The sequence below is a fragment of the Thermobia domestica genome, chromosome 8, assembly GCF_964235325.1.
Source record: "Thermobia domestica chromosome 8, izTheDome1.hap1.1, whole genome shotgun sequence".
Lineage (NCBI taxonomy): Eukaryota > Metazoa > Arthropoda > Insecta > Zygentoma > Lepismatidae > Thermobia > Thermobia domestica.
In genome coordinates, this window is record NC_137461.1 from 172100603 (window position 1) to 172127723 (window position 27121).

Below are 27121 nucleotides of genomic sequence, written 5' to 3' on the forward strand. Positions count from 1 at the left end.
GAATGTGCTTTTCAAGTTTCTAGCTCATTTTCTTGGAAAGAGAATGCGTAAGACTCTCTTAGTGTTGCAACGAGACGAGACAAGACTCTTTGAGGCGAGACACGATACAATACGAAACGTTTCGTGTCTCGAAAAATACGAATTTGCTTAAAAATTTATTAACTCGGAATAAATTATTTGCCTTCGAAATGTATACCACCTTTTATTATTTTAAATGATCCAAATGATTCAATGTTTCAAATCCTACAAAGAACAGGGAATACCTAAAGCATTTTTTGAAAAAGATTCTTACAAACAGCTTTCGCTTCCATTTTTCAATCGATTCAAGTTTAATTATTTTGTGATAGTGCTCCAGATTCAAATACAATGTAAAGCATTCATTGAGATCAGTGTTTCACAAGATTTTATTCCGGGGGCTGGTGGATATATCTACGTATAAAAATCATGTTATAGAAGTACAAGTAGATGTGGCAATTTATCAGTAACTAACTATTGTTTCATGGTCTTTCTTGTTCCGAATCAAGACAGAAACGTGTCAGCCTTTCTCGATACAGAGTTTTGAAAAGATGCTGATTTGACAATATATATATTTTTTAAATTGTTTTATAATGTTATTCGAAGCTAAACCATTTTTAAATGGGAAAGTTACATAGGCCTCCTTATTTGTTGAAGTGGCGCGAGGAGGTTCTGGAAAAAGGATATCAGAATAAATGGGGAAATTTGCCTTTCGATTGTACTGACGGTATTGACAAATGTTTCTATCGAAATAATTACTGGTTCAGTCGAAACTAAGCAGTCGTTGCTGGAAGATTGCAGTCGTGTTATGTGTTGTGCTCTGTTAACCAAACCAAACTTGGTTAAAAGTTGTAATTTTAACCACTTGGTATAACAGCTCTTTTTGTAGGCCTCTTTTTAGTGTTGCCACGAGACGAGACGGGCACATCTTTCCTAGACGAGACGACATTGCCAGAAGTCTCGTCTTGTCTCGTGGCAACACTAGACTCTCTAGATATACCAGTAAAAGGAATGACAACGTTCCTCACGGAGCACGTGTTAGCTCTCAACCTCTTTCTTTCACTGATGTTTGTTTACATAGTAGATAAATATATATAGAGTGTAACAAAAGGATGAGATATACAGATTCTCCTGAAACCACATTAAAATTGTAGCAGTATTTGGAACTTGTTGTATATGGATTTACCGGGAAACTAAAATAATTCTGGAAACTGATCATACAGTATTGATATAAAAAATATGGAAACAAGTAAAGACAAAGAACTGAAATCGTGAATTTGTTTTCAAAATACAGAAATCTCGAAGGAATATCAGTTTAGCTGACTTTAATTGTAAAGGAATTTTGAATAAATTTGCATTCCCTGAATACTTATACATAAAAAATAGAAATCCTTCTTTTAGCGTACGAATGAGAGGCTTTAGGAAACTAGGCCAAGATAATTAAAATGATATTGTCCTTTACAAAATTTAAGGGGAAGACCACGATCGAAAAAGTATCAGTCAAATTATAAAGGTCAATATTAGCTTTTGTCATTTCTTACGACCACTATATGCACGTTATTGCGAAAAATTTATTCGTATTATAAAACCGATATCGTCCAATAAATGTCAAATCTAACAAATCTGGAGAGATGAAATGACAAAAATTGTCATTGCCTCTGTCGCACAATATATTCTAGCTTTGGGACCCATGTCATTATATGACTTTCACGATAAGTGACAAGTAGAATATAAATCCGAAGTTCAAAACGTAAGAAAAGATACCGGCTGTTTGCGCTTCAAATTATGAAAAATGTACCAAAATGGTTGAAATTATGATTTTGTATTTCTTTATGAGAAAGAAGAATAAAAATAAAAATTGGAGCAATTTTAATCATGTATGTATAAGTCCACCATCTTCTTCAAGTTACTAAACTAACTTCAAGTGTTTCAACCATTTTTGACACATATCTCGAAAACTTTTAGATACATTAGAGGCAAGAATACGTGGTTGATAATGAACTTTTTAATTATGTCACAATACTTTTGAACTGTACCTTATGAGAAATGGCATATTCCAAAAATAATTCAGTAACACTCTAACCTGAGTTTTACCAAATGATTAGCGAAAGTGATACGGTGTGCGCCATCCAGGGTTTAATTCCTGGTGTGGCACTCAAACATTGCTGTGTTGACCAAACATCGAGAGAAAAGTTGGGAAACTAAAAGATAGCGGACTTCAAGCTAGACAGCCGGCGACGTGGGTGTAGTTGTGCTGACCACTCACATAAGCCCGCTGCAGACTTAGATCACAAGGAACTGTTGCGCCAGGAGTTTATATATATGGACTCTCAGTAGCGTAACTAAGGACGAATGGGCCTCCCCGCAAAAATGTTAAACGGACCCCTTCTTTCCACATTCACAAGTCACGTAAAATTTACAGAGAACAGTTTTGACTTTCTATGTTCTATCTAGTGAGTTACTACTTGCTCATATGCAAAAAATGCATATTATTATTATTATTATTATTATTATTATTATTATTATTATTATTATTATTATTATTATTAATAATAATAATAATAATAATAATAATAGTAATATATTGTGCTATAGTTTTCGCCTATTCTGCTGTACCAACCTCGAGAGTACATCCGACATTTTTAATGAGGTGTGGTCGCTCCACCTTTTGTTGTTTGGTTCGATGTTGGTTTCACTGTCCTTTTCCCACCTTTGAAATACACTAAGCACGGCAGATCGCGAAAACTCAACAAGTCGCGTTGTTTCCAAAATGAAGCTCCCAGCCATTTAGTCACCCTAATATATAGTCGTCCTTCCCCATTCAAGGCACAAAGCACCACACTGACTAATCGAGTGAGATTCTTGTCACGTTTGGCGCGCGGTTGTGTTATGTCTCGTAGCTCTTATCTCAGGCCAGTGATTTCGTTCAAAAAGTAGCGAGTGATCCTAATGTTTTCGCTGGTCAGTATAAGTTTTGTTGGCTTTTAATTTACTAAATAATCGCTCAGGTGTTACCGTCTTCACAGGTAAAATGAGATATAGTTGAAACATCACATCATTTTTAACATCCTAACATTATAAACTTCGAAACAGAAATGGGCCTCTTTCTGTTCTGGGCATCTCAGTGTTGCGGGCCCTGCAGGCCCTTTAGTTGCGCCACAGCATTCTCTCTACTCAGAAGGATAGCGACAAATAGAAAAGTCAACATTCATTCTGTCCATTTTTCATGCATCATACACTTCAGAAAAAAAATCATATAATACTGATATGTTTAGTATTGTTTGTTTGTTTTCTGTATACAAAGAACCATTTAAGTTTTTTATCTCATATTCTGGTAATAATCGAAAAAAAGAGCTTCATGTGATAAACGGACGAAAGAAAATTTGTCAACGCGCTGCGAATGACGTTCTCTGCAACTTAATTCCCGTTTGTCGTACAAAAACTCTATTCCTACCTGCAAAAAGAAAAAAAAATATGTTACCCGTCAATGGTTGAGGTTTTGCCTTACGGCTGAACAACACGGCTTATAAAAATAGACTCTGACTGACTGCAGGTGCACGAAAAAAAAAAACTTGGATTCCTCTCCCCGCCCACTTCAAGTGTGCATATCCTGGACATATTCAAACTGAGCGCTACGATCTTTCAGTTCTTTCCAGTAGAGGTACCAGCAGTGATTGCTAAATGAAAAAGTGAGCATCTGGTGGCGAAAGAGCGAAGTACTCGGAGAAAGAGGAGGAAACAGTAACCTTAATATATAACCTGATTAGGTTGTGTCACGAGAATACAAGCCTAGGGACGACGGGGCCACAAGTAAATTTTCGTGAGGAACCTACGTAAGCGATAGTGTTTTTTGCAGAACAAACAACAAACAAAATCAAGATCACCATTCAAGTTTCCAATTCGTTACTACTAGGTAACCAAAAAAGTTCTTGCCGTTCTAGAGCAGTGATGAACAAAGAGCAATACAGTGGACGGCACGTACCTTTAGGCTTCGAAGTAATCTCCCTCAGCATCCAACACCTTTTGCAAACATTCCTGGAGCTGTACAATACCCTAGTGATAAAACTAGCGATCGTGGCTGCAAAGAAGTTCGTGAGTGCGTTCCGCAAATCTCCCTCATTTGCGAAGCATCTCCCACGGAGGTGGTTGTCGAGCGAATGAAACAGGTGGTAATCTATTGGCGAAAAATCCGGTGAATATGGTGCATGGCCCAGTGTCTCCCAACCTAGTTGCTGAAGGGTCTCTCGGGTTCTCTTTGCCACATGTCACTTGCCATTATCGCGCAGAAACAGTACATCCTTGCGATTCACGAATGTTAGCTCCTTCTACTGCAAGGCAGGGTGCTTTCTTTGTAACTGCTCAGAGTAGAGGTCACCAGTGATAGTCTGATCGGGTGGAAGGAGCTCGTAATGCAGCATTTGCCGACAGTTCCACCATATAGAGAACATAATTTTTATGAGTGCAGAAACATCTTGAAGTGTGAGGAACAGAGTCACGTGGCGACAACCAATGTCTTTTAGACTTAGAAGTGTCATAGAGGACCCACTTACCTTCACCAGTGAGTAATCGATCGACGATGGGTGTATTCATCTGCCGAGTGACCAAGGACTAACAGGTTGTCACTCGCTGTTCCTTGTTGGCTGTCGACGTGGAGGGTACTCACTTGCCTTAACTTGTGTGACTTCCCTATCCCATATAGGTGCAGACTGACTGTTTCAGCGAAAATTTGTAATATTTGTAAAAGTTCATCACACGTTAGACTACTGTTCTCCTCGATGGCTGCTTCCAAGGCCTCGTTATCTTAACACATGGAGTCGTCCACAGCGATGTTCATTCGAAAGGTTCACATCTCTCGAACGAAGTTTCTAGAACCAATGCTTGGCGGTGCGTTCGTTCACGGTATTCTCCCCAAATGCCTGGCGTATGCGGTGATTTGATGCAGCAACTGACAGGCCGACTTTAAAGTTATACAGCAAACACACGCGAACGAGCTGCTTCGATACCTCCATTTCTCTGACACTAGACGAGTTATGACTGCTGTATGAGCGCAACGTGCCTGTATTATTTAAGGTCGAGGGTCAGACTAACTTCTAATTGCTTGGCAGTCACGTGCGTTGCGTCATTTTGTTCCCTCTCTGTGAGTACATGATTAATGGGATGTCAAAACGGCACGAACTTTTTTGGTTACCTGGTAATAAACACTCATATTCTTCCTTCTTTTAAACAAGCACTTCAACTTACTGAGAGGACGCCATTTCCTCGTGCCTACAGTATTTCTACTTGTGGTTTGATCGCAGGCTTCTTGGCCGTGGAGCTGTTTTTACCCAGGTCCTATTGTCGTGGGGTCCTTTTGACTCTGGCCTTTATGTTTCCTCCCTTTTGTCCAGACCCTTCTGACATGGAATCGTTTGAAGGGGACAGGTTTAGGTAATGGGTTCACACTCTCTAGTAAACTACAACTTATTCATTAAAGTTCGTGGCGCCAATATGCCATGTTATTTTCAGTTTGAGAGAAATAATAGTATTTAAACGCAGCGTAAGACGAGTTCTTGTAGGCATTCCAAATTTCAGTTTAAAAACATCATCCAAGATCATATAAATGGGTACTGTCTTTTCCTGCCCAAAGTAACAGTCTTTGTTTCAAATTTTTGTGACTTCATGTAGGATTGAAAATTCAGTCCCAATCAAAAGTTTAGCTTTTAAGTCGGAAACAATACAGAATTTGTAGTGTAAAGTTTACTTTCTGTATAGACCTTCAGTATAGCCACTTCATCCAATGTAAAGGACTGCGGATAAATTCCAAAAACTGTGATCGGAGCTCGAAAATTTTTTTCACGTTTGTCGGGGGAAGCTATTTATCTATGTTACTAAATGGAGAAGGACTGTCTATTGTTCCTAGTTGTAATTTATTAGTTATTTTAATTATATTTTAAACAATTGAATAGTCAAATGTATAGGAACAGTCAGTTGTTCCGTCTGCCTCCTTTTAAAAGGTGCTTGTGATTCTGGTTATGCATAGAATTGTTGAGGTAGGGGTATCGAGGCCCCGCAGGAAGTGAGTGATTTTGAGTAAAAATTTGGGATGGTTGCAAAGCAGTATTTTGTGATGGACATAATTGGTGAAAGAATTTAAGAAACTATTGTTGGTAATTCTTACACCTCGAATAGGATTATTAGAATTCATTATTCATTTATTGGAATAAAATATGTCTGTGATGCTTTATGTCAGTATTTCTTCATTAAAGTTCAATACTGTAAAATTATTTTTTCCTGAGCGCATATTGTTAATAATACAAGGAAAATATTCTTCTCTTTGCCTCAATATTCTCATTATTCTTCCATATACTTGGAAACATAACGTCACTAGTAAATGGTTAGAAAAATATCATTTGACCTTCAAGAAAAGATTTTTTGCTAGATTGTAAAGACTATAGATTCAGTTTCTGGTCTTAGGATTCACGCACACACGAATAGTGTAATATGGAGACAATAGACATAGAAGACCTACGAAATGGTTCAGAGCACTGTTAATCTAGTCTCTTGAACCGAAATAGTCTAAGTGGTTCGAAGAACTGCTTCCACTATTGTCATAAACTCGTTTGTACATTATTTTGGCTGTATGCGGCTCAAGCAGTTTAATTTTCTTTTATTTTAAAAGAACTGTCACTTGCAAGGAGACTACTTTTCTGTGTGTGTGTTTTCTCGCTCAGAGGATGCAGACGACTGGCCTGACCTTGGCTAGCGCTTCTCCAGCCAATCACAGCTCTGTCCGCTCTTACGTCACCCAACACGAGAAACTCACGCGAACAGCGAGAACTAAAGAGATTTGGCGGTAGGCAGCACTATTCGGCGCGAAGACAAGGACAAAGGACAGCTCAAGAAACCCTGCTGCACAATAATCTTTTAATAATGTAATCTACAATTGTATCAACCTTTAGTTTATCGTATATAAAACATCGATATAAAAATTCATTGTAATACCCACTACCTAACGACAGGGATGTAAGTATGATTAATCAATTATTAAAATTTTAAGTCAATTTGTGCGTATTGATTGTGATTTGCATGTCATGCCCTCAAGCCTCATGGTAATCAGTTTAAGTGCACAGTACTGGAAATAATTCTTACTTATTTTTTGTGGTGTTTATTATCTTTCGAAAAATATGATGCTGAATCTTTGGTGTGTAAGCATATTTAAGGTTGTATTTAGAATCTTTGCTTATGTGTAATTGGCGTTGAAAGGAGCTATTACTTATAATACCTTGTTTCATCGTAAACGCTCCAGCAAACATCCTATTTACGACTACCTAATGTAATGTTTGCTCTATTTGGATTACCATCCTATGGAGTAAACGTTATAAAATGGTGTCGGGATATGTGGAAAACCAGTAACCTTTTCTTTTTTTATAAATGCTCAGTTTTTGTGTCTACGAGCATAGGCCTAGGTATTCTTGACGTTCAAAACTTACTGCGTAATTTTTGCCGCCATCTCAGGGTGTCCTAAAGTACATGAAATTCGTGTCGTTGTATCCTTATCCAGTGCATTCATCCTTACGTGTTGAAGCCTAAATCCTGTCTAAAATTAGAGAATTATTTTTTAAAATTATTTGCAATTCTAGATTTTTGAAGAAATTAATCAATTATTTGTGTTAGTGAACTTGCGTTATTTGTGTCATCATGGCTGAAGGAGATCTTAGGACGGTAATTCTCGCCATGCAGCGATAATTAACCGCATCCATAAATGAAGTTAAAGAAACCCAAAATAAATTGAATGAAAGTGTCGTGTCTATAAGTGAAAACCAAAATAAGTTGAATGAAAATCAAGAAAAATTGAAAAGTGACATCAAAAGTGATTTGTATGAATTACGTAGCGAGTGCCGTGAAAACATATCCCAGTGCAAGAAAGATTTATCCAGTGAAATTAACAACGTGAATGTTACCATGCAGAATGAAATTAAAAATTTGAATGAGTGTATTAGTGCAGTGCGGCATGAATTAATAGAACGAATTGAAGCAGTGGAATCAGTGTTTTAACACGAGTGAAGATATACGTAGAAGCGTACGTAAATTAGCTGAGGCAGTGCATGATATACGGGGCACAGTTGAAGAAAATACGCGCCTAGTGAACGACCAACAACGTCAATTAAGCGAGTGTTGGAATAGAGTGGGTGATTACGAAAAAAGGTTGCGTTTGGTTGAAAGTCTCGACAAGTACCATGAAAGTAGAATTCAGAAGTGCGAGACTAAACAAAGTGAATACAGTGTAGCAGTGCAAGAATGTATTCAAGTGTGCCACGAGCAGAGTAAATTTAACCAGCAGTGTTTTGAAACATGTCTTCGCGCCAGTGACTTAAGTGAAGAAACCAAGCAAGATGTGGAGCAATTATCAGAGCGTGTGCGCCGTATAGAATTAGTAAATGAACACCATGATACTGGAAGTAATATGTCACGAAGAAACACAGGTTCCGTGCGTAGTGTGAAGCGTGAGAGAAAATCGAACAGAGAGTCTCAATTTCATGTAGTAGTTGTTGACCAGAGTGGATGTGTGTTGTGTGAGCTCCCGTGATCATTCTTGCGTGAAAAGATGGGTGTCAGTGTGGAGTGCTGGCGACAAAGAATAGGAACATACAATGCAAGGTGTGTGGTGAAGTGTTGCAATCTAAAAGAAAAACAAACCAGTGAAGCAAAAACACTAAGTTGCGCGTTGTTAGCGGGAACAGTGGTGGTAGTGCTTCTAATTATCGGAAATATCGAACTAAACCCAGGCCCAAAATCCCTAGATGATTTATACAAGAAACTAGAAGACATGGACAAGAAAATATCTGGGCTCTGTGACGACATGCACTCTTTCAGAAAAGAGTTGGCCAACGTCTCTAAGGAAGTTCAAGAACTAAAGCAAGAAAATAAACTGTTGAAGGAACAAGTAGAATTAAACAGAATCACGATAGATAAATTAGAAAACCATTCTCGCAGGAACAATTTGGTATTCAGGAACATTCAAGGCAAGGACAATGAAACTTGGGAAGATACAGAACATCTTGTGAAATCCTTTTGCAAAGAACAGTTAAAACTTGAACTTAATTCTTATGAAATCGAGAGGGCTCATAGATTATCAAAAGGAGCAAGTGCACCGATAATAGTAAAGTTCGCGTCATACAAAAGAAAGTCGGAAGTACTAAAGAATGCATATCGATGTCGGGGTTGTCCTGTTATAATACACGAGGACTTTTCACCGGCCGTTAGAATGATACGTAAAGAACTCGTAGTGTACATGAAAGAAGAAAGATCCCGTGGCAAACGAGTAAAGTTACAATTTGACAAACTGTACATTGATAACAAAGGATATACCTTAGGTGATTTACAAGCAATGAAAACTGAAACGTCTTCAAGTGTTACCTTTTGGACACCGAACAACCAAGAAGAAAGTGATATAGCAACACTGCAGCAGTTTCCGGCAAGTGAACCAGGGCAGCGGACAAGAGGACAAAGGACTGCTGGCTCCAGTCACTCTCGGGGCAGAGGAAGAACAATCTGATGCCAAGCTGGCTCTTCAGGTAAGCTACTAACAAGTGAAATATTGAAATCAATGAACTACAAAGAATGCACCACAGACGAAAGGGGGAGCCTCCGAACTGCAATTTCTAAATGTGGGTGGGGATCAACCAGTTTGTCTATTCCTGAAACTTATATTGTGTTAAATAAAGACGTTCTTAGAAATAACAAACAGAAGGAGAAGTGTATCCTCATAAACATTTATATGCAAAATTGCAAAGGTTTAAGGACAAAGATGTCATCGTTCCTTTGCAATGTATTATCGTCTAACTTTGACCTAATTGCAATCTGTGAAACTTGGCTTCAAAAAGAACACTATGATTCAATGATTCTTGACGATCGCTATTATGTGTATAGGACAGATAGAGATAACAAAAGAACGGGGAAAACCAAGGGAGGGGGAGTACTGTTAGCGGTCTTAAAAAAGTATAAAGTAGTAATGATTGATTGCTTATCAAATGAATATGTAGAATGTCTGTTGGTTAAATTGTTATGCGAAAAAGTAACTATATATATTCTGTTAGTATATTTTATACCGGAGTCACCTACTGAAAAATATGAGGAAGTGTTCGACATAATTGATTCAAAATGTCCATCAGGTTGTACCCTTCTCATACTTGGTGACTTCAATTTACCGGACGGAAATTTCAATGACTACAATAGTTATCTCAAAATTCCGGCCAAACTACAATGCATTAAAAATTTCATGTCATTTAACAATTTACAGTCATTTAATAGTGTACATAATAAATTCGGTAAAACTCTTGATCTAGTTCTAAGTAATTTAGACCACGTAAAAGTTAGCAAAGAACCTTATCCCTTTGTCAAAGAAGATAAACATCGCCCTACTCTGAACGTTGAAATACAATTGAGTCGTCTAAAACAAGCAAAATCTAAGCGTAATGTAACGGGATATAATTTTAGAAAGGCATACTTCAAAAAACTTTACACTGAACTTGGGCGGGTAAACTGGGACTATCTTTCAGGATACAGTGATGTAGACGAAACTTTTAAATCCTTTTACGACACTATATGTAGCATATTTGACCTCTGTGTTCCAAAGAAAACAAATTCCCCGCAAAATTATCCAACGTGGTTTACTCTGGATGTAATTAAGAAAATTAAATCAAAAACATATCATCATAGGAAATTAAAAAAGAGGGAGGGGAGTAAAATTTCCATCAACAAGAATTCAATAGATTACGGAGGGAAATTAAAAATGAGGTACGGAATGCATATAAGAATTTTGTACTAATGTCCGAGGCATCCTTAGAACAAAATCCATCCGAATTATGGAATTTTGTAAAAAGTAAGACACGGCATTTAAATGCCGAATTCATGTCTAATAATAGTAAAGAAATAAACAACGACGACGAAATCGCCAAGGAGTTTGCGGACTACTTTCAGTCTGTATACAGTAAAAGTAAAGACAATACAACAGAACAGTTAGTGTGGGTAGATAACGGTCTAAATATACTGCGTATATCATCGATAGAAATACAGGAAATTGCTAATATAATAAAAAAGATGAAATCCAAAAGAGCAGTAGGACCCGATGGAATCCCAAGCTATATTGTAAAGGGTTGTATAGATCACTTCCTAACACCGTTGAAAATCATATTTAACCTGTCAATTAAATCCGGAAAATTTCCTAATGAGTGGAAAACAACGAGAGTTTCACCTATCCCGAAATCGAATAATAATAAGAGAGAAATTAAAAACTATAGGCCCATCTCAATCTTAAGCACCTTTGCTAAAATTTATGAAACAGTCTTATATCAGCGGATAATAGCACACGTGCGACCATCTATATCAGAATCACAACATGGCTTTCTTACAGGCAGGTCAACGGTCACAAATCTTAGTCTAATATCTACCTTTATAAGTAAAACACTAGACTTGGGGGGACAAGTAGATGTAATATACATAGATTTCGCGAAAACGTTCGACAGCGTAAATCATAATAGATTGCTCAGCAAGCTTAAACAATTTAGCTTCGGCAGCGAACTTATTGATCTACTTAAATCTTACTTGGAAAACAGAAAACAATTCGTCGTGTACAAAGGGTGTAAGTCTCAGGAATATGTACAACTATCAGGGGTACCACAGGGGTCAAATTTAGGGCCATTGTTGTTTCTACTATTTATCAATGATCTACCGCGAAGTATACAAAACTGTCACACGCTGATATTTGCAGATGATGTTAAAATATACATGGCAATAGAAACATTAAATGACTGTAAATGAACATTAAATGCTTCAAAATGACTTGAATGAACTGATGGAATGGTCCAAAGAGAACATCATAAACGTGAACACTGACAAATGCAATGTAATGTCATTTACAAACCGCAAAACCCCTCAGAAATTTTTGTATAAGATGAATGACATCACTTTACCAACCTCGGATACTGTCAGGGACTTAGGGGTGATATATGACAGAAATTTAACATTTAATAATCACATAAATCACATGATTGACCAGGCGTACAGAAACCTTGGATTCATTATCAAGATCAGTAAAGAATTTACTAGTATTACCGCTATCCGAAAGCTATATGAACACTACGTACGTACAAAACTCGAATACGCAGCCACTATATGGAACTCTTACACAAAAACAAATTTAAATAATATAGAAAAAGTTCAGAATAAATATCTAAGGTACTTGACATATAGGGAGACACAAGTATATCCGAAAACATATAATAGTCAATCTTTAAATTTAAACTTTAATACATTAAGTCTATAACAGAGACGAACAATGCAAGATATGTTGTTCCTATATAAGTTATTTAATAATAAAATCGACTGCACCAATTTACTGCAAGAATTTAAAATACGCACTCCTACAAATGTAACTCGCCTTAAAAATTTCAATTTCTTTTTCACTGCAAGATTACACACAAATGCAAACAAGAGGTCACCAGTATGGAGATTGAGTACAACCTACAATAGGTTAACAAAATACACAATGGATTTGGATGTTAATAGTAACAGCGTAAGTCAATTCAAGGAAGTTCTTTATAATGTAGTAAGAAATAATTTTAAATGAAAGAACATCAATGATATTGCAATTACATTATAACTATAATTGTATTATAATATAAATGTATGAATGTGTTATAGTCGCTTAATACATGTAACGGACACTGTAATTGGGTTATATAGCCTGTTGTGTCTAGAAATAAATAAATAAACAAATAAATAAACGGTGTCCGATACTGAAGTGGAAAGTGGTGTAATAAGGAGGACCGTGCCAAGAATCAAAATTGAAAGAGAAAGCCCGCATACTAAGCGTGCAAGAAACAGTGAAGTGAGTGCACGGTGTTGTTCATTACGATTGGCAGACATTAAGCAACTTTCTAGATTTTCAGGTGATATGATGAAAGAAAGTGCAAGTGCATTTTTAGAAAATTTCGATAGAGAAATGTCGTTCGCCGGAGTGCCTCAAAGCGAATATTTGATAATTATGCCATTGATTCTTAAAGACAGTGTGCTTAAATGGTATGATTTGCACGGTAAGAACTGTCAAAGTTTCCAAGAATTTGTGATAGGGTTTCAGAATGCTTTCGAGAGTCCCTTAGTGAAAGCCACGCGCCTACGTAATTTGCGTTCTATTCCGCTTGATCCAAAACGTTACAGTAGTATTGTTGATTTCGTGACAGAGCGTTTTAGCCAAATTCAAGCTCTGGAAGAACATGAAAATCCAACCATTACGTTGTCATACATCATCACTCTCCTGCCCAAGCGGTACCAATTAGCTATGATGGGCTCTATGCCAGATAATATAAATCAGTTTCTTGCGAGTGTGCAGTCGATTGAAGGATTGTCGGGAATAACGAATATGTATGACAATCAACGTAATAAACAGAAACAGCAAGGTGGTGCCGGTGTTAGCGTGAATAATGTGAAAGTAGAACACGGTAGTGAAGTGAGTAGTGATCATAGTGCGCGCCCGAATTTCAAACAAGGATGGAAGAAGAAATTTCATAGACGTGGACGGCGAGGTAATTTTAACAGAAATAATAATAACTCAAACGGTGGTAATCAGTCACAAGGCAATGGCCGACAAAACACGAGTGCAAATGAATATCGAAATGAAACGCAAGGTGCAAGGGCAAACGAAAACCAAAATACTGCGCCGAATTCCCAAGGTAGTTCGAATCAAAATAATAATTGGTTTCCAACGTTCAATAGAGGTCCTAATGTAAATAACGGCAATAATCAGCAACGCCAGTATACATACCAACAAGGTGGGTTTTACCCGCAGGGTTCTGTGCCTTTAAACTAGTATCGCCCTACCAGTCGGTCGACGCAAAGGGGAGGGATTTCAGTAGCGTAAACAGGATTACTTTTCCACATATGTGCAACGAGGAAGATTTACAAGCAGATGATGATTTAGATAATATTAGTGAAGAAGAAATAGTTAAGTGCGAATTAGGTCGTAATACAATGAGAGTAAAAATTTTGTTTAACGATCAACCCAAAATTTGCTTATTAGATAGTGGATCAGAATTGTGCTTGTTACGGTATAACATATTTCGAGAAGTAACTAAATGTGTAACGAATGTGCATTTGCAGAAAGGAGAGCATATTGTTTTGTGTGATTTTCTTGGAAGAAAGAAAAAGAGCGTGAAAGGAAAGGTTATTTTACCGGTACGAATTGAAAATGTGGAAGTGCCAGTTGAATTTCTTGTGTTACCAGAACTGCACGAAGACGTAATACTCGGTGCAGACTTTCTTGAGAAATTAAACAGTGTCATCGATTTTAAGCGAAGTAACTTGCGCGTTGAATTTCAAGGAATTAGTGGTGAAGTGCCTTTAATACAGAGAAATAGTGAAAATGTCATTGTAGCTAATGTAAGTGAAATTAAGTGCAAGGTAGCCCCTATTGTTGTGTTGTCCGAGATAAAGGACCTCAATGAGTTTTATGCGAGAACGCTGAATGTGTTCCGCAGTCGGTGCGCCGAGCCTTTAGGGAAAATTGAAGCTAGTGACTTAATGGAGGGCTTCCCACCAGATCTATATTTCACAGTAGATGACATAAGGGATGCAGTTACACGCGCTACGCTGTTTACTGAGAACGAGAAAGAAGAATTATTTCAGTTGTTATTGAAACATAGAAAAGTGTTCGCTCGTTTTCCTGGCCTGTGTAATAAATTTCAGTACCGATTAGAAGTAAATACCAGTGAACCCATCGTTGCTCGTCCTTACGATATTCCGCACAAATATAAGGAAGGAGTGCGTAAAGAGATTCGAAAATTGTTAAAGTGGGGTGTAATCAGACCTAGTTCATTGTGTTATCTATTACCGTTGCACGTAGTTTTGAAAAAGAGTGGAGCGCTGAGAATAGTAACCGATTGTAGAGCTTAGAATGTGCACATTAAGAATCCAGCTCTGTGTGTAGAAAAGTTGTCCGACCTCTTTGCTAAATTTAGTGGAAAACGTGTGCTAGGAACTCTTGATTTTACTAGTTCGTATCAACAACGTGGAATTACAGAAGATTCTATGCCATACTTAGCTTTCTTGTTTGAAGGAACATTATATGAGTATACACGTATGATGTTCGGTGTGAAAAATGAATCGTCTGTATTGCAATTGTGCCTAAATAAAGTGTTCCCACTGACATTACAAGAGAAATTAATCAGGTATATGGACGATGTAGCTCTTGCTTGTGAAACCGTATCTGAATTCTTACAGTAGTTAGATGAAGTGCTTAGTTTGTTGAGTAATGCGAACATGACGCTAAATTTATCGAAGTGCATTTTTGGTGTAAGTGAAATTAACTATTTAGGTTATTACGTATCTTCGGAAGGCATACGAAAGGATCCGAAATCAGCTGAAGCAATCGAGAAGTTACCGGTGCCGAAGAATTTAAAAATGTTACGTTCATTTCTTGGTGCTGTTCAGTGGCATTCGCGAACAGTCAAAGGTCATGCTGTTATTGCTCAACCCCTTTATGAACTCTTAAAGAAGGAAAAGAAATGGGAGTGGGAAGAAGAACACCAAAGGGCATTTGAGTTATTAAAGGCTGAATTAGTGAAAGATGTGAAGTTACACCATCCACAGTTCGATAAGCCTTTCTACCTCGAAAGTGATGCAAGCAAACTCGGGTTGGCTTGTGTGTGTTATCAAATTATAGATGGGGAAAAGTGTGTGTTAGAATATGCAAGTAGAACCCTTAATAAACATGAACAAAATTATGCAATTACTGAGCTTGAGTGCCTTGCGTTCGTGTGGTGTATCCGTAAGTGGCATGTTTGGCTAAAAGGATCAAAAATATATATACGAACTGATCATAAAGGTTTGGTACAGTTAAGGCGCATGCGTAATTGGAATGCTAGACTTATGAGGTGGTCGCTTGAACTCCAATCTTATGATTACGAAATTGTATTTATTAATGGTAAAACCAACAACTTAAGTGATTGTTTATCTCGTATTTTACCAACACAGGAAGACCTAATGGTGAATGTGAATCCCATACAGGCTGTTCAATCAGAAGTGTTCGATTTAGATCCATCTACAATTGCGAAATTACAATGGGAGTGTGACGAATACCGTCCTATTATTAGTTACCTACAGAGTAATATAAGTGAAAGTGAAAGTAGTGCTAATAAAAGTTCTTTTCGTAGTAGTGCTCGAAATTGGAAACAAAATTACACTTTGACAAATGGTATTTTGATGGTGAGAGATTTTCACTTCCCAGACAGATTAAAATTGTGTGTACCTCCATGTTTAGTGAAAAATATTTTAATTGGCTACCATGATCATTACGGTCACTTGGGATTCATGAAAGTGTTTAATATCATTTCACGCATGTTTTATTGGAAAACCATGCGTAGTGACATTAAATCGTACATTCTTGATTGTGAGGTCTGCATGAGGACGAAGGTAGATAATCACGCAGTGAAGTGCTTAATGCAATCAGTGCCAGCGAAAAACATTCGTTATTTGGTTTCAGCAGATTTAGTAGGTCCTCTCCCTCGAGGTAAACATGGTGAAACTTACCTGTTAACAGTGTGTGATGTATACTCTCGTTATTTAGTAGCATATCCACTTCGACGTGCAACAAGTGCAAGTGTAGCAAAATGTCTTACTGAGTCATACATTCTTCATCTTGGTATTTTCATGAACATCTTGGTAGATAACGGACCACAGTCTATTGGCAAGGAATTCGTACAAGCTATGGAGGCGTATAACATCAAAATACATTATACTACGCCTTACCACGCACAAGGAAATGTCATCGAAAGATTTCATGCTGATTTAGAAAGAATTTTGCGTGTGTTGTGCCGCGATTCTCTCTCATCATGGCCAGAATATATTGTGAAAGTTTGTTTGTTGTTGAATTATACTATTAGTGCCAGTTTGGGAATAGCGCCCGCAGAATTACATCTTAACATCAAGCCAGAAGAATTCACCTTATCACATTTTGGAATTGTGAAAAACAACGAAACAGTCGATGAGCAAGAAGGTATAGATTGGAATGGAAAATTAATTGTGGCTGATTTATGGCGAAAGAAAATCATTCAACAACGAAACGAAAAGTTAAATGTTCATCAGAGAGCTCGAAGAACTTTGTGTGAAGATGATTTAGTTTTCCTACGTCAGTATAATATTAGTAGCTTAGTGGACAAACGTATAGCCAAACTGTGTGAAGTATACCGTGGACCTTACTTATTGTGGAAACAAGTTGGTGAAAATGTATTTGAAGTAGTAGATCCGCAAAGTGGCAAATACCTTCGATTTCAGAATGTTTCTAGAATGAAGCTGTGGAGACCAACACTAGCTACTAGGAGAAGTGGCTAGAAATTTTGAAGAAGCATGTGGATGAAGAACAGTTGAGTGATATTTTAGAGAGAGCTGAAAAGGAAGCCAAAGGAGATTACATGAACCAAGAAGAAGAAGAAGAAAGCAAAGAAGATCAATTATGTAGCCTCAATAATGAAGATCAAGAAGTGAAAGTACATTCTAGTTTTGTCGATGAAAATATTGTGTGGTATGTGCAACATGGTTATTTAGACGAGCGAAAGTTGTTTAGCTTATTAGAGAAATATTACCATTAGCACTTCGAAGAAGTCAGTTTAAATTTAGAGATGTCAGGAGTCATTAGAGTAATGTACACATTTATTAGAGTATTCCTTTTGTTGTTGTTGGAACAACATTGAAGTTTTACCTTAAAACCTACGACCACGTTTCACCATGAATTTCATGTGCATTTTGTGTGTGTGTGTGTGTGTGTGTGTGTGTGTGTGTGTGTGTGTGTGTGTGTGTGTGTGTGTGTGTGTGTGTTTGTTTGTTTGTTTTCTATAAAAACTCTTTGGGGTTTCCTTAGTGTAATTTCTTTTTGTTAACCACATCTCTTGTGTCTTCGTGGTCGTACTTATAGTGGGTAGGTTTATTTGGTTTTTGTGGGTTGGATCTTCTTCGTTTAGTCGTCAGACCATCCCTTAGATGGATACAGGTTGGCATCTGTAGACATCTGACATTGCCTCAATATAATTCTCCATCATTCGAGTTTATATTGGTTTGTTTCTCTCTTCATTATAGTATTCATGTAACAGTCATCATTGAGATTATATCTATAGGCGTATTATATTATCTATATATATATTTGATTCAGCATCATGCCCTATATAGGCATATTTCAATATTAATCTATCGTGTACCATGTACTTATTTGATGAAGTTGTACGTAGGCATTGAGGATTGGGACGTGCGTGTCATGACTGGTACTCCTGAAGGGATTTGAAAAAAAAATGAAAGAAGAAATACTTACATTTCTTTTGTTAACCTATCCCAAGTCAACTTCCTTTTAACCGTAATTACGCAATTTACCTTATAATAATTACATGTAACATGTAAAGAGCATACACTTGATATACATACATGAAGAATATAACACAAGGAAGAACACACGTAGGTCCAAACAATAAGAAGAACACATCCTATTCACCTCCAATTAACACGAATGCAGTAGCAGGTGCAGCAGATTTAAAAAAAAAAAATCAAATCAATTAATCATACGTTAAATAAGTCTATACGCAATAAAATATAGTGCCATAAGCATCTCTATATTAGCGCCAAATTTTTGGAAAATAGTCCTAAGTTAACATAAAGGACTATGGCCTGCTGAGAACTTCAAGAACTTCCACCGATGGACCTAGCCCTATCCAATGGGAAGAGGATAGGAGCAGAAGATGTAATCGTCGAATGTCCATTCAATGGAAGAGAATGTTCTATGAGATTGGACATGGTTCTGGAGCATGGTGTAGATTGTGGATAGTGGAGAACTTGGACAGTGTGACGTGTGCATATAGTAAAAGTATAAACAGTGTGTTATAAATGAACAGTGAAGTGTTATTATTTGAACTGAAAAATATATATTCATTTCAATATTCATTTTTTTATGTTCAAATAATTGCAAAGCTGAAAGTATTTTATAAGTTGAAATTAATTCATTGTTTGAAGTGTTTTCTCATTTTATTCATATTATTTGCAATATTTTCATGTGTGGGATTCACATTCAGACCATGATACATATTTATTCATTGAAAATTAAAAATTATTATTAATTTCACTTTCCAATAGTGAAATAAGTTTCTGAAGAAAATATTTTTGGTACTATGGTTATCTGCCTTGCTTGTCGGGTTCTTCAATATATATTGTAACACAAAAAATGTAAATATTGAAGATAGCTTTTACAAATGCGAATACACGTCTCTGAAATAGAAAATGCAAATTTTAGACAATAATAAATTTACAAAGTAAAATATAAGATGGCATAACACAATTTACATCTTTGTATAGGAAAATTGATTATACTAGTAAATGCTTATATTACATATAAACGTTTGGAAGCTTGAGTGAATAATTAGTAAGAATATAAATAAAATTATCTGAATACATACAAATATTTCAAAATATACTCATTAGCCCGTTGGGAGAATTTTCTTTGTCTTTCTGCGATGAGCTTTTGTAAGTCGAACATTGTCTACAGGAATTCCAAAATTAAAAAAATCAAGATGATACTATCTTGTTTTTGTTATAGCATTACATGAAGCATGGTAAACAGTTTTCAGCGGTATCCCTAGTTCGTATTACAACCTGTGAAATCACATTTTGAAAGTGTTTTGCTAAAGAAGCAGATTTAAAATATTTATGATACGATTCACCGTATTTTGTAATGAGAGAGCTTTAAGGAATTTTCTTGTTTTTTTTTATATCCTAATGGGAGTCCATATAGGATAATGTATGTAAGCTGATCTGTTGTTCCAATATAATCACTAAGTCCATAATTTGCTGCTGGCCTTTTCTCCATCATATTAATAACCACTGAACCCCAGCTTTCACATATGGCCCCAGACAATGTTATAGTCAAACAAAACATCATTAGCTTTACTGCAAAAAGCTCGGAAATCTGTTACTGCAACTTTAAAGAGAGTCTTCAATTCAAAAAACTTTTCTTGATTTCTTGAGCTGGTTACCAAGACCTGCATAAATTTAATGAAAAGCTTGTATTCAGAAAATGATCTAACCTGATCTATAGCTATCAAAAACTGAAATGGGAATATACTCACAAACTCGAAGAAGTTTGAAGAAGACGGAAAGTCCTTCTCTGCTTGCTCAACAGTAACATTACTTCTTGGAAAAGTTAAAAAATCCAAATTAAAAAAAATTCTGAACTAGACACTATCTATTTCAAGAAGCTTGTGTCAGCATCAGACTAATATGTATAAACTTCAAATTGTTCCAAAAGAAAATTTGAAAACTTTGGGTATTCTTCGAAAACTTGTGCTATTAAAGCAATATCAGCCTCTTCTTGCTCTGGTTTTTTTTTTTTTTTTCTCCAGATCTCAGAATTTTTTGAACTGATGGGTTGATCCATTAGTGGAATTCCATAGAAATTACCAGTTTCACATATACAAGCGATCAATTTTGTGTTCTTAAAAAACTGATCTGGTAGCACCTTTATTTGTGAGCTATATCTTCCATACTTACAATCGTAATAATTTCTGAAAGCTTGTTCATTTGAAGCTTTAAACCAAACTCAAGTCCATGAAATAGTAAGTGTTCCAAGGTAAATTATCGGTATTCTGAACAAATTTTGATACTTTACTCAACAATGAATAACTATCACTTAACAATAGAATGGCACAGATATTGGATTTTGAGAAAAGTCGATATCTTAGAGCAAAGTAATCAGGACTTTTTTCATATGCACTGACAAAAGCTGCATAATCTGCTAAAAATGGCTTAAAAACAGTGTCAAAATAGGCAGCAAACTTAATTGTTTTGAGAACTTTATTTCTATAAAAGCATTTACGTGACTCTCTTGATGATATTTCCAGTAGTAATTCATATTTCTTGCCAGAAGAAAATTCATTGCTTCACTTATGAGATTTTGTCCTTTTTGAATGACATCAGGTGTTTCAGAGTGCTTTTGCGTAAGTCCTATGCGATGCATACAATCCCAAGAAACATATTCTTGGTACAGCTAGCTCCTTACTGATATGTCCTGATACACCAAGCTTTATTGCCCATCTACAGCTAACCCAACACAGTTATTTCTTAGGTACTGATGGCCAAATCCAAATTTGTTACACGCGGCCAAAATACTCTATGCTAACCAAATCTCGATGAAATTTTCCACATAATTATGTTCTAAATAAATGCAGTGATAAAGATTTCTGGCATTTAATGTCAAAAATGGGAACTCGTAGGCCTACCACGTGCCGACTTCTGCGAATCACAGTAATCTTACAAGCTACGATCCCAACTGGCAAATGATGCTACAGCAGTTGTAACAAATGAAGCTACCTCACTTTTAAGAGTTGAATGCAGAAATGGTAGAGACAAACATGGGAAAATAACATTAATCGTCAATTTCTGCAGAGGAAATATTTATGATTGTTAAAAATACGCTTTACACAACGTAAAAAACAGTTCAAACTACATTTATGTGAGTCGTCTGTACATTTAAGACATCTACACATAGCACGCATGTTTTTATACTTTTTTGTTGACTATTTTTTCTTTTGGCAATTTTTCTGCACAGGCGCGGCAGATTTTCTGCGATCACAACGCAGATCGCGGCATGTTCTGCTATGGGGCTTATTAGATTTAAATATTTTCGAAATACATGATATAGGATTAAGAAATGTAAATTCTTACTGTTCTTGTTCACGTTATATATGAAAGTTTCCAGCTTTTAAGAAATAATTATTAAAAATTACTTTACATGTGCGCAAAAATTAATTTTCCCTAAACATACAACTGACGTACAAATATTTACAGTTGTTGTTACATGTCAACTGTTCGTCAATGTTTGCTAGAAAGTACCAATAAAATTAGTGAAATAACACATATTCTTAAAATGCAGTAAACGATTACTAACTGCCAGTGTTCTAGTAGGTATTTACATATTTCTTAAAAATAATTAGTGCACTGAAATGCGCCGCTAAATATTATCATTCCAAGTTTTACTTACTTATTTCTTATGAAAGAGAATTTAAATAGGAATAACCGTAGAGGAAATATGAAATTTGATAGTAAACGAAACTAGAAACAGTTGTCTAAAGATTAAGCACGTTCCAGCTATCTGAGCTGGAGGTCTCAAGTTCTCCAGACTGTCATCAGAGAAATAGTAAATAGTGCTCTAAGTGAGATTCGCAAACTTAGAAATATCCAGAAAGTTGTATTTATAAAAATATATCTACCACCTATCCCTAACTTCAATCAATGGACCAGGACTATATAGGAGATGTTAAAAACAAAGATTCCCGAAAAGGGCTTAAAGGTTAAAAATAGTACTGGGAGGAAATTGCATATTGGTCATACCTTAATTTACTTCTCATATATACTCGTGCTTATATTTCTGTTTAAAGCTTCTTTGCCAGCACATTGGTGTGTCTCTTTGTGTATGCCGAAGATGACATTTAAATCGTAAATAATTCGTGGTTAATTTCAGACACTGACACTAATTCTTTAAAATTCTTCCGGATATTTTAAGTAGTTATCGATTGAGATAATTTTAATACATCTCTCTTCATTACTTGAGAGTCATAAAGAAAATACTGAAAAACATATTTTGGATGCAATGAATTTCATTTTTTTTTTAATGAAGTTAGAACGAGGAGATCTTAATAGAAAAATATTATCTTCATTGTTATTGGGCATGCCGCCGGCTGCAGATACATGTGCTTTTTACAGGAAACCAATATTTGGCAAAAACAATTGAATTTATTTTGTTGGGTATGCACAAACAGATTTCATAGTAAAAATGCAATTTGAATATGTTGAGTATGAAATTCACATGACAAAAAATATTTCCACATATATGTTCCATGATTGCATCAAGAAGCGGGATGATAGCATGATAATGATTCCAACTATTGTGAAGAAAACAAAAGTATCTGAAGCTTTAAATAGCAATAGCTAGTTAATAAAATCGTAGTGAAGAGAAATTTGGAAGAAACTGTATTAGTGATTTCAAGTTCGAAAATGAAAGAAGAACTGCAACAGGTATTGTGATCTTGTGTTGGTGTTTTGGAAGAAGTTCTTCCAGCTTAGTAAACTTCACTAACATCACCAAGAACGTTTTCACTATAGAGCTCCGTCGTGATTATATGAGTCGGGTACATGCTTTGGGTGCAGGAGATCAGGATTCGATTCCCGGTGGGGGCTCATGTGTGTCGAACTTCTTGTTAAGGCGTAGGTCCACGTCTCATGTAGTTGGTGCTAGAAGAGACGAAAGAAACACACTTAACATTTTTTTTTTTTTTTTTTTTTTGGTCGTAGTATTGTGGATTCTGGTAGCAGTACTTCTGTTTCTTCACTGAATAAACTATTTGAGTTGCCAAACAAGGCAGTGTATCATTCAACTTCTCTCACCCGTGAATACAGAACGTTACAGTTCTTTTTCGAAGATACTGAATTATCTGTGTTTTTCACGTACTCGTATGTATTGTTTTACGAGGGTCGTCCATTAAGTAAACACGATTGGATCTAGCTGCACAAAAACAAAAGATATTTACTACTATACTAAACACGACTGTACTCTTCTACATAATCACCATTGTTATTGAGATCTTACCATGATAACGAGACGTAAGTTTTCTAATGTTAATATTTAGCAATGAAGTACTGCTTCTTTAAGCGCACCGTCACTTTGGAAGTGTTTTACCCCGAGAAGCCCTTCATTTTAGCTAAAAGGTGGAATTCACAAGCCGCGAAGTTGGGACTGAAAGGGCAACTCAGAATCGTCCCATTTGACACGTTAAAATTCCTGTTGCGTTGCTGTAGCTGCTTGAGGCTGAGCGTTGATATGAATCAACGCAGTTCCTGCGAAGAACATTCCACGTCTCTTGTCTTAGATAGCGCGTCATAATAATCGAAAACTCGTACAGTAGGCGGCTGCAGTTACTGTCTCCTATCTTAGCATCCATTCCATGTGGAGTAAGCCTTTGGAATCCTAAAATACCATTGCTGTCACTTTCCTGGTAATAAGGTTTGGCTTTGCTTTTCTGTTTTTTTAAAGCAGAATTGATGTGATGTAACTCCATAGACTGACGCGTAGATCCAGGTGTTTCATACCGTAACAATGTAACTGAGAAATGCATTACATTCTTTTGCATATTGGTTAATGAAATACGAATCTGCTCCCATTTGTTTTGTCTTTTGGATTTCTGTCAACTGTTTGGGAATTCAGCAAGCACATATTTTTTGTAGCCTATATGAACTGTGGCCAGCTCATGTAGGAGAGACCTCGAAGTTTCTAGAAAAGAATCCAAGGTAAAGCGCATATTCTCCTGAGTTTTTTCTTTAACTTTTTCTTTCAAGTTGTTCGAAACGAGTGATCGCCGGCCGCTGCGATCTTCATCTTGCACATTTGTTCTTGTTTCGTTGAACATGATACTCCATTTTCTAACAGAAGACTCATTCGTAGCATTTTCATCATACACTTGTGTGATTTGCCTATAATTCCTATAGGCCGAACATTTTGCGCATTCAAGAAACAAATACTACTACTGATTTCACACTTGGGGGGGATTCTGCATTGCAACCACCACTTCGAACAACTAGGAGGTAAACGAACATGATCGCATCAGAGCGAGACTCAACTCATAGTGAAGCAGGGATGTGAGCTAACCGGCAAGCACGTAGTCCTAATAGTGAGGGGCCTGTGCGCGGCGTAGTGCGTAATAGTTCTTTACTTTCTGGCGTAAACTTCATGGCCTCACTCATTGGCGATAGAGGAGTATAACATCGGCATTGACAAACATGTCTTCTTATGATAAGCGCCTCAATAACAATGCCGATTATGTAAAGAAATAATGCTAAGTTTAGTATTATTTTAAATGAAATTTTGTTTTGATATCTGTTACTTTTTTGAGATATACCCAATCGTTTTTTTAATTTCTGTATACATTTTTTATGTTTATTTTTTAACTTTGTTGTACTTGAAAAATTTAGCAGTTCTATTGAATCATACGTTGGATAGGAATAGCTAATAGAGAGGTGGTAGGCCATCAAAAATACTTTGGATTTGAGCTTAGCATTTCTTTAAATTTTCCACATATCTTCAACAATAGTGACATTTTTAACTTCCGCCGCATCTAAGGAACCCTAAAGGTATTTTGCCAACATATTTGTAACCATAGATAATTATTAGACAACACAGGGTTTATTTGATTTCATTAAAGTATCGTCTGGGAAGTTTTCTGTTTTGACCTGCAAAACATGGAAAAGTTAGAGATTTTTTTTTCTCTAAAATATTTGACATCCTGGTCTAATTTAAACCTTGAATTAAAAATAACAAATAAATGAACTGAATAGCAAATGGCAGAATATTGGCCGGTCGTGAAAGTCAGACTTCCATCATAGCATTTCTTGTTCTCCAAGAAGATTGAAGCGATGAGACTACACATATTGGTTCAGCACTAAATTGCTCGTGGGTCCATTAAAGAATCAATCGATGCACAATCTTTTTGTTTTTGACTAATCATTGAACACTATATGTAGAATTTAAAAATTTGAAGAATAGTTTAGTGTTGGAGACTTTATTAAAGATGTTTTGTGATATATACTTGTGCTAGTTTCAAAAGTGACTGAACAATATGGTAATTGTTTGCGATGTTTTTCTTTCTTTGTTTAGAGGGAGAATGTTACAACTGTATGACAAATCTGATTGCAGCCAGAGAAAAGATGTTTATTACTCAGACAAAACTTGTACATGAGGTTACTTGGAGGACAGCTATGCAATTAATGAAGAAATACGTTGTAAGTATAAAATATAATTTAGTAAGTAGGCACATATATGAGATCTAATTTCAAGAACAAACATAATTTGAACTATGTCCCGTTAACTTATTCTATAAAGTGCCATTTCCCATACAATTTTACACATTCCCATCTTTGGCTGTTTTTATTTTGTCTAATAATATTGTAAATTTGGATGAAATTCCTGGAGTTTGAGCTTGAGTATCTTAAATTGAGCGGATCGAGTTTTGCGCCCTTACGTAACACTGAGGTTAGAAAGGATGGGACTACTATTAAAGTGAGCTTTAAACCATGACCAGGGCTTGAATCTGATTCAGTTGGCGGATGTAAATAAACCCTCACATTTTAGGACCTCTCAACCACACTAATATCGCCTCGAAGAGACATGTATTACAGGATCTCACCAACTGCTCTGCTTGTAGAAAGTAAGGTTCACAGCGCGAAGTATGTCATTGTAATTGTAAAATTCCTCCAGAGATAACAAATAATTTGGTACAAAAGTCTTAGTATTTAGGGAAAAAAGTCAAATGGTGGTTTGATCTTTTTTTAGTAGAGGCAGAAATTAAACAGGGCTTTGTAGTATCTCTTTTATTACCTATAAGGCAAACATTAATAAAATAATAAATCAGTGATTTGGTTCGATTCCTCTTCCAACAATATCAGATAACAAATATAAACCACCAGAAACTTCAAGAAAAATATTGCAGATTTTGTTTTTTAGTCTTCGAGTGGGCAAAATTTTAAATCTCATCTGCTTTTCAATTGACTTTGAGGTTTTTAAGATATCGGAAAGTGAACATAGGGATGTGACAGTTGAGCTTCAGATTTTCATTTCCTTATATCATTTATGTCATCATTCTCCTACATAGCACTTCCTTAGATTAAACCTCCTCTCAGCTGTAATGTATCTGTGTTTAAATATCACCCTACTACCACATCTCTCATGTGTGATTTTCCGTGTTTCAGTTTTACACCTACTGCTAGACAGCAGCTCATCTTATGAGCTAAGACCAACTAAGTTTATCAATAGCATGTTCACCGGTCGCATTGAATCGAATATGTAACATCAGAATCAAAGTTGATACGGCTAACGTCATTTTATAGACATGTTGATATTTCACCTGTGAAGAAAGTCGTCTCAACTCTTAAGACCGAGAGAAATTGAATATTTTTTATGTTATTATATATCAGACGTATCAATATTGCTAATGATGAAAATTTCCTTTTTGCCTCAGCGGAAATAGAACCCTGGACACCAAACTTGTGAAAC

The 27121-nt window shown here is 36.2% G+C and overlaps 1 protein-coding gene across 9 annotated transcripts in view; it reads left to right on the forward strand.

Moving 5' to 3' along the window:
* sky (GTPase-activating protein skywalker) overlaps positions 1–27121 on the forward strand; it is a 493757-nt gene that overhangs the window by 155802 nt on the left and 310834 nt on the right. For all 9 annotated transcript variants that reach the window (XM_081769280.1, XM_081769272.1, XM_081769271.1 and 6 more), the window contains one exon: positions 25727–25851. In XM_081769280.1, the coding sequence (XP_081625406.1) occupies positions 25727–25851 (125 nt within the window). The remainder of the gene's footprint in view (positions 1–25726; positions 25852–27121) is intronic.